Source organism: Panthera leo, chromosome E1 (genome assembly GCF_018350215.1).
Source record: "Panthera leo isolate Ple1 chromosome E1, P.leo_Ple1_pat1.1, whole genome shotgun sequence".
In the NCBI taxonomy this organism is placed as follows: domain Eukaryota; kingdom Metazoa; phylum Chordata; class Mammalia; order Carnivora; family Felidae; genus Panthera; species Panthera leo.
The window spans coordinates 43,575,417-43,588,969 of record NC_056692.1 but is presented as its reverse complement, the minus strand read 5'-3'; the positions used below and the strand labels follow the sequence as shown (position 1 = coordinate 43,588,969).

Below are 13,553 nucleotides of genomic sequence, written 5' to 3'. Positions count from 1 at the left end.
TTGTGTTTGCTGATGTGTTCCTTGGTACACATCCTGAATGTCTGTTTGCTCTTCCCAGCTAAATTATAATCACTTGGAAGACACAAATCAAATCTCATAATTCCATAAATATCTGAACAGAATAAATTCTTGGTAATGGTCTGATCAACGAGTCTTTTGCTTACTGGGCTTAGAAATCCTTACTATTCTGAACGTTTTCACTCTCAGTTACAAAAACCTCAAATTCTAACAATCGACATAAAGTTTAAGGCCCCCGGCACACAGCAGTTTTGAGTTGCATTTTTAAGCTCACTTCTTAATCCATTTCAGGGTTTCCAATTGTTCACAGTTAATTCTTCTTACCAAGGGTGTATTACACTTGCTCAGCATTGAATGATACGGGAAGAATGGCCTTTCTTTACTGCATAACTGACTTTACTTTTGTTCACAGGTTAAAATCAGCCCTTCCATTTCACTGCAGTATTATATTGGTGGCATTTTTATTTAAGAAAAAAAAGCTTTCTTCCACATGAACTTTTGTTACAAATCAGTTTATTGGGGCCAATCAATGGGCAGGACCTCTGAAAGGGTGTGGATTATCTGGTTAGTCCTTTGTGTGGCAAAAGGCTTAGATACTGCTTAGTACTTTGTTCATTCTTCATCATGTAAAGAAGTGTTTTTTTGAAGGATCAACACCTGACTGAGCCCTGCCTTTTTCATGGTAATGTTTTCACCTGAGTTGCTTCTTATGGTACCAAGAATTAGTTAACTAATACTTACTTAACCTTGGAACAATGTTTATCATAATCCGATTGGCAGATAGTCATTTTATTTAGGCCTGTTTCTTTATTGTATCAGGAACTAGCAAATCTCAGTAAAGAGTATGCTGGGAACAATTTTTTTTCCCTTCAAATAAGTTATCACTCTTTTTTTTTTTTTTTTCTTTTCTTTCCACCAAGGGCATGTTTCCATGCTGTAGACTTCAGCCTAGGAACCACACATTAACCAGTTGGATTTCCCCTCTTGGGTTGAGCTCTACTTTTATTTTCAAAGCTGACTTTCCTGTTAACATGCTGCTGGCAGCTTTTCCTCCGAAATGTTCTCCAATATGATTTATTACACTCAGTTTTTTTCATGATAAAGCTTCCTCATGAGCATTACACTAATTAATAGACAAAATGACCCAACACAATTTAATTATTTGGTAATGATTTTCGGTGTTTTCTTAAAGATGATGCTTTACAAGTCAAGGCCTGAACTCGCCTGGGTCATGACCTCTCTGCAGTGTTTGCAGTCTTGTTAAACAAGAAGTAAAGCAAAACATAAATTAGCGTTTCCATTATAAGTTGCTCTACATTTCCCAGTCTTTCAACACTCCGAAGAGCGTAGTCATTGTTAACGTTAGAGAAACTTTCACTAGGAAAATGGCAATTCTGTCTTTCTGGAGTAAAAAGCTTCTTCCTCAGTGCTGTTCTTCTAGGGCCAACGCTGCCTTCCTTGAGAGAAGGCAAGATGAGGGAGTTTGAATTATGGGCTGAATGGAGGGAATTGAGGGAATTTGAATTATGAGCATTAAAAACCTAAGGAAAAGGAGAGATAACAGTCAGTTACCTTTCATTGTAAGGCAGCTCCACCAGCCTGTGTGGCCTTTAGCATCTGTTAGCCTTCAGAGATCCCTTCCCAAGTTTACAGATGGAATTTCGTGCTGAATGTTAGAGCACCACTCTTCTGTGATAGCGGAAGTGTGTATGCGTTTGTGTTTGTAATTACCTCAGCTCCCGGGTTTTGTTATTTCACCTTCAGACTTAGGTGTTTCTGCTCCTTCTGGCTTGGAATAGCCTTCCCCTTCATCTTCCTAATCAGCCTACTCATTCCTTAAGACTCTGTTCCAGAGAAGGAGCAGGAGAGGTTTCTGTGCCACATGTTTCCTCCCTCTACCACGACATCCTGTGCATAATACCTCCCACCTGTCCACGTTGGATCGTCATCGTCTCTTTCATAGCTGTCTCTCTCTCTATACAACATCTATTCCACATTCATCTAGGAGCTTGACGAAGCTCTGTTGAAAACGTGTTTGGTTTTTAGATAGTTGATGTCTTGAAGAATAGTAATGATTATCCTTCAGTTAAACTCCACAGGTATACTTCTTTTTTTTTTAATGTGGATTTGTTTATTTTGAGAGAGAAAGTGCTGTGCATGCACAAGCAGGGGAGGGACAGAGAGAGAGAAAGAAAGAGAGAGAGAGAGAACCCCAAGCAGGCTCCGTGCTGTCAGCACATTAGCCTAACAAGGGGCTCCATCTCAAACCATGAGATCATGACCTGAGCCTAAATCAAGAGTCAGACACTTAACCAACGGAGCCACCCAGGCACCCCACAAATATACTTGTACCCCATAGTCTTTGCACAGTCATCTGATATGCCAGTCACTAATTGTGCCAGAAGGACTCAGCTTTCTTTGATATGCCTTTGTTTATGCCTGTGTTTCTTTGATAATGCCTGTGGTTCATTTTCCATTATTGGCACAGTAGGTGGACAAAACGATGAATAAAACTGTGAATGGCTGGTATGCCTTATTGGTAGTAGTGGTGTAATGTTTACAAAACCCAAATTGAAATTGTTTTGGTGTCTGATCTTCAATTTCTTAACATCTTTTCCTGCGTTTATTTTAATTTTCACATAATAATTTCTTTTAACATCATGCGTTTCTAAGATCCGTGAATAGGTTCAATTGTTGTATTAAAGGCTTATCTGTGGAATGAGTGTGTACCATCAATCTAGTGACATAGTTTAAAATGTGTTCCTCTTCCGTTTTCCAAGTAAACGGTTTTTGGTTTTTGTTTTTTTTTAATGTGTTTTCTTCATGAAGAAAGCAGTATACGATTTTGGATTCTGGATCTGGTTTCCATTCCTGCCTCCATTATATATTAGTTGTTTGACCTTGAACAAATTACTTCTATCTGTGAGATTCAATAGCCTCATCAGTAGAGATAACATGAGTACTTAATTGTCAGGATTATATGAACAGTAAATGAGACACTGATCTCAAGAGATGCCATACTGTAAATAGGAATAAATGGGAGTCTTCATATTGAATGATGGAGATACCCAGACCCCTTCCCCCATCGACTCCCAGAATGCTGGAAACTAGCTTTAGAGCCCTCAGGAAGGAGGAAGATTCTTCCCTGGGAAAAATGTATACATCTTGACCTTTGAAGGACTCCCAATAATCAGCCAAGTCTTATCTGATCATCCTGTATTAAAGCCCTCAGACTCAGAGCTTCCAGTCATTAATTTAATTTTTAAATCTGAATGGTCATCCAACAATCACCAAGATACTTGAGGAAAACCTACAGTAAACAAATAGGAAAAAAGGAACTCCAGGGAGACAAGGACTAGGCAGAGAACAGAAGAAAACATTATAAAATCTATAGGATTCACACAGACTTAAAATAAGGCATCATAGCCATTAAATATAATAGGATATAATAAAAAAAAAAAGGCATTCAAGAAACAAGAAAGAGCGCTTAGAAATGAAAATATACAAAGAACTTAATATAAATTTGGAAGATGATGTTGATGCTAACCCAAAAAGCATTAGAAAGAGAAAAAAATAAAAACCAGGAGCAAGAAAAAGGAAAAGAACAATAATAGATTAGTCTTAGTAGACCAGTATGCAACGAATGGAGATTCCATGGGGCGGGGAGGCAAAAAACAAAGACAGAAAAACACAGAAAATGAATGAAAAGAAATAATCCAAGATATTTCCTAAAACTGAATGATTAGAGGTTTCCAGTTTAGAAGGGACCCATCTAGCACCAGCAGAATGAGTAAAGAAGGACTTATCTCAAAGTACCTAATTTTGCAATTATAGAATATAAGGATGAGAAAAAGATCCTTTAAAAATTAAAAAAGTAAAAGCAAAGAGTCAGAAAACCAGAATGGCGTCAGTCTTCTGGCCAGCAACACTGAAAATTAAAAGACAATAGAGTAATGCCTTCAGAATTCTGGAGGGAAAATTATATTTAGGCTTGTTCTCTCTACCTAGCCAAACTGTCAAGTGTGGAGCAGACAGTATTAATGGTGGAATAAAAGCATTTCCAGACATTCAAAGTCTTTACATTTTCACCTCCTGTGCACCCTTTCTCTGGTAGTTATTGAAGTAGATGCACCGTGGAAAAGGGAATAAATGAAGTAAAGGGAAGACCCCGGGATGTAGGGGATATAACAGGAGAGAGGAAGGTTCTAGAGCTACAGCTGTGCAACAGGCCTAGAGAGCTATCAGTTCAGACTGAGCTTTGAGAACAGAGGACTCTAGGAGAGGGAGGTCTTAAACGAACAAACAAACAAACTTTAAAATTCCCTGACATGTTTGAATGTATTGAAAAGATTTTCATGGTTGTGTGTGTTTGGGGATGAACTTATAATAGGCACCTGGTAAACTAAGCAAAGGGTGAAATAGCAGTCATTAACTCTAATAAATATAAAATGTTTCCTAAGAAAGGAAATGTAATAGTATATTACATGGCTTAGCTGTCAATCATATTTATGCAATCATGATAAATACTGAATATAGATGGAACCAAAGACTATAAAATAACTACATTGGAAGGACAAGAAAAGAGACACATGGGGGGGTGGTAAAAAATTAATATTAAATCTTCTTCATCTTCCATAATAGTCATCAAATTCTATTTTAAGCGGAAAACAAAAATCTAAAAATAGTGGTATCACCTTGTTATTGTAAGAAAAGAAGGTAAATACAAGAAGAAAAACTAAGAGTTTAAAATGATTGCCTTTGGAAAGAGGGACACGGGAATGGTGGCATAGGCCTGCTATAGTTTTTAAACATTTTTTTGTATGTTCTAGGGTTAAAAATAAAAATGAAATTTAAAAATATTAAATGACACAGTTATGTAAAGCACTCAGCACCATGCCTTTCACAGTTAAGTGTTGCATAAATGTAAGCAATTTTTGTTACCCTGCTCCTTCTTAAAAGCATAATAAATCTTTGCTAAGTGGGTGATACAGACTTTCTGTTCATTCATTTCCTTTTTCCCAATCCCTACCATACGTGTACCATGTTGGCCGTGAGAAATGAATTACAACATATACTTCAACATATATCTTTTTATTTGGTTTGTATGTCTCCCTGATTTATCCATTATTTTATTGACACGAATGACAAGAAAGAGCTGTTGTCTCTTTCTGGATCATGTCCCAAAGAAAGTGTCTCTCTTTCTGAATCATACTCTTGATACTTTTCTTTAGATTTTCATGAGGAAAATTTTGAATTTTTTTTCTTTTGCCTAATCACTTACATTTCTGCAATTAAATAAATGGATATGGTTCAGGCTTACTCTGGTTTCCTGACCAGTCTTCTCCTATGCATTTTAACACATTTTCTCCTTATGAGCAGGGCCGCAAGCTTCTTATCATTGGGACCACTAGCCGCAAAGATGTCCTTCAGGAGATGGAGATGTTGAACGCTTTCAGCACCACCATCCATGTGCCCAACATTGCCACCGGAGAGCAGCTGTTGGAAGCTCTGGAGGTGAAAACAAGTCAATGGATTGCAAACTGTCCGTACGACAGGAGCTGGGGCTGGCAGTAACGCTCAGGGTGTACCACAGACATTGCACCCGGTGCCTCATTTCTGTGCTGACCTAGAACAGGGCGCCTGGGATATACTTTCAGTAGTTTTAGGAATTTGAGGAAGAGGTGAATGTCAGTGAAAGTGAATGACTCTCCCATTCCTTGGTGTAAGCAGTACCCAGCCTGCCAGGAATGAATTCCTGTGTGCCCGCCATGAGTGATACATATGGTACATGGGCCAGAAACTTGGAATGGGAGAAGGGGAGGGTAGAGTAATCAGCATGCGGAAAATTCGGTCCCTTGCAACAGCTTTCTGCCCATTTACCTGCATTTAATAAATTGGAACCGTGATTAAAACATTACAGACTTCAAAAAGCTGCAGAAGTAAAAGGAACTGCTTTACTAAGTCCATAATATAGGAATGTTTTCTTAAATTTTTTGAGGATGACAAAGTTTAATTTTTAATTTTCATTCATTCATTCATTCATTCATTTATTTTAATGTTTATTTTTGAGAGAGAGAGACAGAGCGTGAGCAGGGGAGGGGCAGAGAGAGAAGGAGACACAGAATCCGAAGCAGGCTTCAGGCTCCGAGCTGTCAGCACAGAGCCCGACGCGGGGCTCGAACTCACAGACCACGAGATCATGACCTGAGCTGAAGTCAGACGCTCAACCGACAGAGCCACCCAGGCGCCCCAATTTTTATTTTTTTTAATGTTTTTATTTATTTAGTTTTGAGAGAGAGACAGAGTGCGAGCAGGGGAGGGGCAGAGAGAGAGGGAGACACAGAATCTGAAGCAGGCTCCAGGCTCTGGGCTCCAAGCTGTCAGCACAGAGCCCGACGCGGAACTTGAACTCACAAACTATGAGATCATGACCTGAGCCGAAGTCGGACGCCTAACCGACTGAGCCACCCAGGCACCCCAAATTTTAATTTTTTTAAAAAAACTATATTCTTCATTAAAACTTTTGGTTAATATCAGTGTACACAAATGACTTGATGAGATCTGTGAAAAAAATGTTACCTAGTGATTTGTTCAGCAGTGGTAAAAGCTTCTTGAACTCCGCAAGACCCATGCGGTTGGGGCGTACTCCCAGCAAAATAGAAATTCTCTATATGATAAATGTCTCCAGATTACCTATGTGAGCAGCTCTGGTGTCGAGGTTGGTTAAGAATTAAATTTAGTCTCTGCTTTGACACATGTTAAAAATTGTAACTGATATAGGGGTGCCTGGGTGGCTCAGTCACTTAAGCGTCCGACTTTGGCTCAGGTCATCATCTCGCAGTTTGTGAGTTCGAGCCCTGCGTCGGGCTTTATGCTGATAGTTCAGAGCCTGGAGCCTGCTTCAGGTTCTCTCTCCCTCTCTCTCTGCCCCTCCTCCGCTCACGCTCTGTCTCTGTCTTTCGATAATAAATAAATGTTAAAAAATGTTAAAAAAAAATTTACTCAAAAATTGTAACTGATATTTATTATGGGTTGGTTGGAGTTTTTTTTTTTTTTTCCCCACAGCCAGAAAACAGCCCCTATAGAAAACCCACAGTTTTCTATAGGAAAACAGGATTTAGGATACCAGCTTTCACTTTCATAATTTTACCTAATGGGTTAGGAAGGTCAGTTTGGAGTTTAAAATATGATAAAATCCGGGGCACCTGGGTGGCTCAGTCAGTTAAGCGTCTGACTTTGGCTCAGGTCATGATCTCACCATTCTGAGTTTGAGCCCCATGTCAGGCTCTGTGCTGACAGCTCAGAGCCTGGAGCCTGTTTCAGATTCTGTGTCTCCTTCTCTCTGTGTCCCTCCCCGCTCATGCTCTGTCTCACTCAAAAATAAATAAACATTTTAAAAAATAAATAAAATAAAATATGATAAAATCCTGTCAACTTAAACCAGTCAGGTAGCTCTTACCACTCTTCTTTTAGGGATAAATGTGACTGTTAACTAATGTTGTTATAATTAACTTACTCTCAAAGTGCTTTCGTTATTTTTATTGCTTTTGTAGCTTTTGGGCAACTTCAAAGATAAGGAACGTACCACAATTTCACAGCAAGTCAAAGGGAAGAAGGTTTGGATAGGAATCAAGAAGTTACTAATGTTGATCGAGATGTCGCTACAGGTAAGATGCTTCATTCTCTGTGTGATTCAGACACAGCTTCATGATATACCAAAAGGTTTTATATTTCCTTTACTAAGGTTTTAGTTGTTTTAATGTTTATTTATTTTTGAGAGAGAGAAAGAGAGAGACAGAGCATGAGTGGGGGAGGGACAGAGAGCGAGGAAGACACAGAATCTGAAGCAGCCTCCAGGCTCTGGACTGTCTGCACAGAGCCCGATGTGGGGCTGGAACTCACAATCTGTGAGATGATGACCTGAGCTGAAGTCAGACGCTTAACTGACTGAGCCACCCAGGCACCCCACCTTTACAGGGTTTTGAATAATGTGTCATAATTCTCTTCTTTCTGAACTCAAGTTGCTATTAGTAGCCTGCTTCTGAGACCAGCAATAACTTATTGGTACTTTTCTTTCTTCTTAAAATTCAGAAATAGAAGAAAAGATTATGAAGTTACTTTCAATTTTAACTTAGGGAGTCATTAGATCTTAGAACTAGAAAGGGCTTTGAAGGGCAATTGCTTTGCTGTTCCTCCCCACCCCCACCCCCCGTTTTAGAGATGAGGGTACTGAGTGTCCCACAGGTGGTGAGGAGTTATCCAAGATCACACAGCCGATTACTGATGGAAGGAAGATGGTGTTGTTCATCAGAGGTCCAGAAGCTACTGTGCATTACACCAAAAGGGGCCTGGGAGACTGTTTTAAGGGACATGTTAATTGAATTGTACAGAATCGACTTAGGCTCTATATATTTCCCCCTGGCTGGGCTCCTAGAAATTTCATGCAAACTACTGTAGAGTTAAAGCATCCAGGATCACATAGAAAACTGAGCCCTAGGCTAGTACCCGGACAAAGACAGATGAAATTTCTCTGGGACTTTCGCACATCTACTTTTGGGGACTCCACCCTGCATGTGCCCGTCCTGTGTCTTCTGTCCTTATCTGCCATACTGGTTAGATAATAAATGTACTTCTACAAGTTCTGTGAGTTCAGGGATCTTGGCGATCACTCACTATTTGAATCCACAGTGCCTAGAACAGAGCCGGACACACAGTAGGGCGCTCATCAAACTGTCATCAGATGGGTCCATCCCAGGTTATCAGTGGACACACCGGCTGCACTGTTGGCATGGTTTGCCGCTGCTCAGTCCTGCCGTTCACTCGATGGGAGCAGTGGGTGGCGGGGGGGAGGTCTGAGTTTCACGGCGACACCTGAAATAGGCTCTTGGACCAATAACAAATTGAGAACATGAAGCGAAGCCTTTTTAATCTTTGCTGGCCCATCTATTTGAAAACAAAATTGTGGCTCTGAGAAACCTAAAGTTTAATCTATTGAACTTTCAGCCAGACTGAAATGTATTTATTTTCCATGGTGAGCGGTAAATTAAAGTTACAGGCTAATCACTTTGCTCAGGCTTCTTCTTGGTAAAGGTGCATATACAGATGTATTAGCTCTTTCCTTGGGTAAAGATAAATCTGTCAAGATAGTCAGCTCTACTCTTCTTCTTCTTCTTTTTTTTTTTTTTTGGTTTCAGCATAATTTTTTTCAATAATTACAGAGAAGAAACTATGTGGGTTTTTCTCTCCAGTCCCTACCCCTTCTTCCTTTGATGCCTGCAGGTCAGTGATCACCTTAATGCCTCTATGTATGTGGGGCAGAAAGTGAGAGTGGGGCACTCGGGCCTAATCTTCAGCGACTGACACTTCAGAGGCCTCTGAGTTTGAACCCCTTCATGTCAAATGGATTTCGTGCAGCTGAGTGAATTCTCTTTAGATCTGCCTTAGAGAGACTGAGCCTAAGTGAAGAGGCATGTAGTTGAGCAGAATATAAGTCATGTTACCTCTCTGTTCACTCCACACGATTCTGTTAAAACTTGCACAGTGCTGAGTATCTGCTCTGACTGGATGTCACCTGAGGGAATAAAGTCATTTATCTAGATTACTTTTTTCCTCCCTTTCTCTTGACTTTTAATTCCATAGCTACAGGCAAGTCAGTAAGTCGTTGCTCACACATATTAAATATATTTAATGGGCAAAGACCTGCAAGTACGGACTACAGCTGAGCTCCAGCCAGTTCCATTTTTTTAAAGAACTTGACAATTGATTCATATGTAATTCTATTCCCAAAGAGGGAAAATGTTTCTTTTGTTAGTTCTTCGTTCTTTTTCTTAGTCCTTTGTAGTCTGACCTCTTAACTTTGATACATTTGAAACTTCTGTTGGATGTTTTTCTGGGGATAGAAGAGAAGACATCTTAAAAAAAGAAAAAACAAAACTGTGGTTGGAGGGATCCAATTGTACCTTTCTGCACAGCCGCACCGCCGTTTGAAAGCTACTCCTGGAGGGCAGGGAGTTCCCTCTGGGGAAACAGACGCCTGCCCGGGAGCATTTTTTAAAAGTTAAGCATGTTTCTCACAATAAAAATTCATCTTAAGGAATTAAAGATGTTTTCAATCATCATTTTTTTAGATAACATCTCTGGCTGACCACTGGGAACAAAATATATTTAAACAAATGAGTAAATATGAATATAAAAGGAAAATGAATAGAGAGCAATAGTAATAACCTAAATCTAGCCCCCGAACCAAAACTTCTGTATCTTCACCTGGACTCATGATGCCTTTTTTTTTTTAAAGATACTATTTTTAAGTAATCTCTGCACCCAGTGCAGGGCTTGAACCCACAACCCGGAGATCAAGAGTTGTATGCTCCATTGACTGAGCCAGCCAGGCGCCCCATGCGTGGTGCTTTTCTGTCAGGGGAGACCCAGATTATCCAGGCGTCGCGTTAGAGGAGTCAGCCCCATTCTTCCTTTTTTTACTTTCAGCACAATTTTTTTTAATTAATAGCAAAGAAGAAACTGTGTGAGGGAGACCAAGGCTAAGAAAAGCTAACGTGTCAATCGTGAATAGATGGTAGGCTACTTTTTAGTCACCCTCAATTGGTTTTAAGTTTGGTCTCACCTTTTTTTTTTTTTTTTTTTTTTTAATTTAATTTTGGTTTTTTTGGTCTCAGTTTTATATACCTTGCATAATAAGTTCTATGACTTGGATGCCCTTTGACCCCCAAGAGTGGCCACTGTCTGCTCTCACACGTGTCCTCTTACACAGTGCCAGCTAACGGGACACTCAGCTGAGGTGCCTGGGAATGACCAGCTGGGTCATTTGGAACCCCATGCCCAGCAATTGTCTGCTTGGAAATCCCGCTCACTCCTCTGGAATGAGGTCATCGGCTTCGCTGTGTGTCAGAATGCTGGTCAGGGAGCAGGTTAACACATTTCTGTGACTCAGCAGAGCGCTGGAGGAAGTATGAAACCACGCATTTCCTTGGCGTGAAGTGCATAGTTATTAGAAGGTACCATTAACCCATCTTCTTTATTTCTTCTGTTGTGTTTAGATGGATCCCGAATACCGTGTGAGAAAATTCTTGGCCCTCTTAAGAGAAGAAGGAGCGTAAGTACATGCAACACTTAAGACCGTCAGCCAGACTTACCACTCTGTTAAATTCCACTGCCTGTTCTAAGACTTGCTCTACAGTGCGTATAAATTTGAATTCTCAACCTTTCTTGGACAACTTTGTTTCCATTTATTAGAGTTCTTCACTGTGTTGTAGGCCTGAGAGACCAAGCAAGGAAATTGGTTGTTCTGTTGGTTTGTTCTCCTTGTCCTGCTTCGCAAAACTTCCTTGTCACAATGCAGGAAAAAACTCAATGGTACATATTTATTGGAGCCTGCTTTTAAATGCATGGGGCTATGACCGTTTTCTTTTGTGAAATGCTTATCTAATAGCAAATGCATAGTGAAAAACGTAGAAAAACCATTAAGAAGCTTTTAGTGATTTTGTGACGCATGGTTTTTTGTAGACCCTCATCTGGTTTTTTGTTTGTTTCTTTTGGGTATTTCTTTCTCAGTAGCCCCCTTGACTTTGAAAACGGACTCTTTGCACACACACAGTGACCAAAGGAAGTGACCAAGGTGAAGATGGCCTGGGATCTTCACTCAACTCAAGATCCTGGACAAAGTGAAACAGTCCCTACCTTCAACACGTGCTCACTCTGCATGATTAGTGCAATAAAACTCCCTCCCTTGTGCTTACTCAGATATTCTGCTGTTTTGTGGAAGGTACAAATTCGCTTTAGAATGCTGTGCTTACCTTTCTGTGCAAGCTAAGATGATTTCTTCTTCCTCGGTCTTTAAGTGCGGGCGATGTACTACACTTGTGAACACTACACGTTTTAAGCTCCCCACCGCCATCGCCACCCAACCCTCTCAGTAAACGTAACAATGTTCCAAGACAACACTTGGCTTCTTAGAAGGAAGACTTTCTAGATGTAAACCAGGAAGAGCGACTGGAAGTGTGGGTTCAAAGGGATTATCTTACAACTCCCCTGTGCTAACACTAAAGGTACTTGGGTATTTGGTTTAGGTTCTCCCAGAAAACTGGTGGTTATCTTTGCCTGAAGGAACAGGGCTTTGAATTTCGAAATGCTGTTCTCAATCATTTTCAGAGATGTTTCCAAGTTGCAGTCAAAAGATCTTTCTTAATAGGAAGTCTGATTATTACCGTGTTGGCCGTGGCATATCCTCAATGTTACTGACTTGCTCTGTGGTTAAGAGATCTGCTAACCGTTACCGCTTGGTAGCTTGTTGTTCAAGACTTGTTAAAGACCCATGTGGAAAAAGCATACACCCCTAAATAGAAAGGAGTCGTTACAATAAAATCATTTATAAACTTTCAGCACGTTACTAGTGTCCAATTCTAAATGGGACAATTCTTTGTAATATTAAAGGCTTATTAGTATCCTTAGCTTAACAACTTAGAATTTATCCTTCCTTTATTTTAAACCATCTGTACTCTCTAGCATCTGTTAAATAAAACACTTTTCTCCAGAAGACACTGTTTTCTAGCCCTTGCCCTCTGAGTCTTTTAACATCCATTCCAGTACATTTAACACATTTCCTTTACCCTCTACACTCTTCTTCCAAAGGGAAGGAGAGCCCGTGGTTTGTCTTATAACGGAGTCAAAAGGAATTAATTAGGTCATCATATTTGTGATGAGACTTACAGAGCAGGCCACTCTCTCCCCACTGCTGCTTAAAACGCAGGGACAGGCAATCAGAAGCCATCTGAAGGGGCTTTGTGCCGCCCAGGGACTTGTTGCCACAGTGGCACTTGGGTGTAGCTCTGTCATTTGTCCCCGTGGTAGAAGGCAAATTGTCTCCAGATCTTGCCATGTATGTATTTTTGGTTGACTTCAGTGTCATATCTATCTTGTTTTGGGTTTTCATCCCTAGCTTTTTTTGTGGCTTTTTAAAAAGTGGATTGTATTGTGAAATTCTGTGATTCCCGGTGGCCAGTATCTTGGATTCCCTTATCTGTTTTACAGCTTGCCTCTTTTCTCTTCCTGTGAAAGCAGCACACATTGTATTAACTTATGTCTCTTGTTAAATGAGGTTGATTTCTTGGTGTTTTGTCCAAAACTATATTGAAAAATATAAATATATTGTTTAATGCAAATGAAGGAATGCAATAAAGAATATCTATACTTGAAAACATTCTGTAGACCAGTATTTTGTATGAAACAGTGTGTATGACTGATAGGAATGTGTGAAGAAGAGGGGGCTCAGAAGAGCCCCTCCTTGCTTTGTTACAACTAGTCTAAGGAGATGGATTGTTTTTATTTAAACATCTCTGGTTTGGGGCACCTGGGTGGGCTCAGTTGGTTAAGCGTCCGACTTCAGCTCAGGTCATGATCTCACGGTTTGTGAGTTCGAGCCCTGCCTTGGGCTCTGTCCTGACAGCTCAGAGCCTGGAGCTGCTTCCGTTTCTGTGTCTCCCTCTCTCTCCGCCCTTCCCCTGCTTGCTCTCTCTCTCTCT

The 13,553-nt window shown here is 40.3% G+C and overlaps 1 protein-coding gene across 2 annotated transcripts in view; it reads left to right on the top strand.

The window, feature by feature from the left end:
• The window catches only part of NSF (N-ethylmaleimide sensitive factor, vesicle fusing ATPase), a 146,211-nt gene extending 133,137 nt beyond the window's left edge, over positions 1 to 13,074 (top strand). Inside the window, exons 18-21 of one of the 2 annotated variants that reach the window (XM_042914712.1) lie at positions 5,398 to 5,532; positions 7,572 to 7,685; positions 11,073 to 11,128; positions 11,590 to 13,074. In XM_042914712.1, the coding sequence (XP_042770646.1) occupies positions 5,398 to 5,532; positions 7,572 to 7,685; positions 11,073 to 11,128; positions 11,590 to 11,632 (348 nt within the window). In that variant the 3' untranslated portion in view covers positions 11,633 to 13,074. Of the gene's footprint in view, positions 1 to 5,397; positions 5,533 to 7,571; positions 7,686 to 11,072; positions 11,129 to 11,586 lie in introns of both variants that reach the window. The other variant, XM_042914711.1, reaches the window with a different exon arrangement.
• The last annotated feature ends 479 nt before the right edge of the window (positions 13,075 to 13,553 follow it).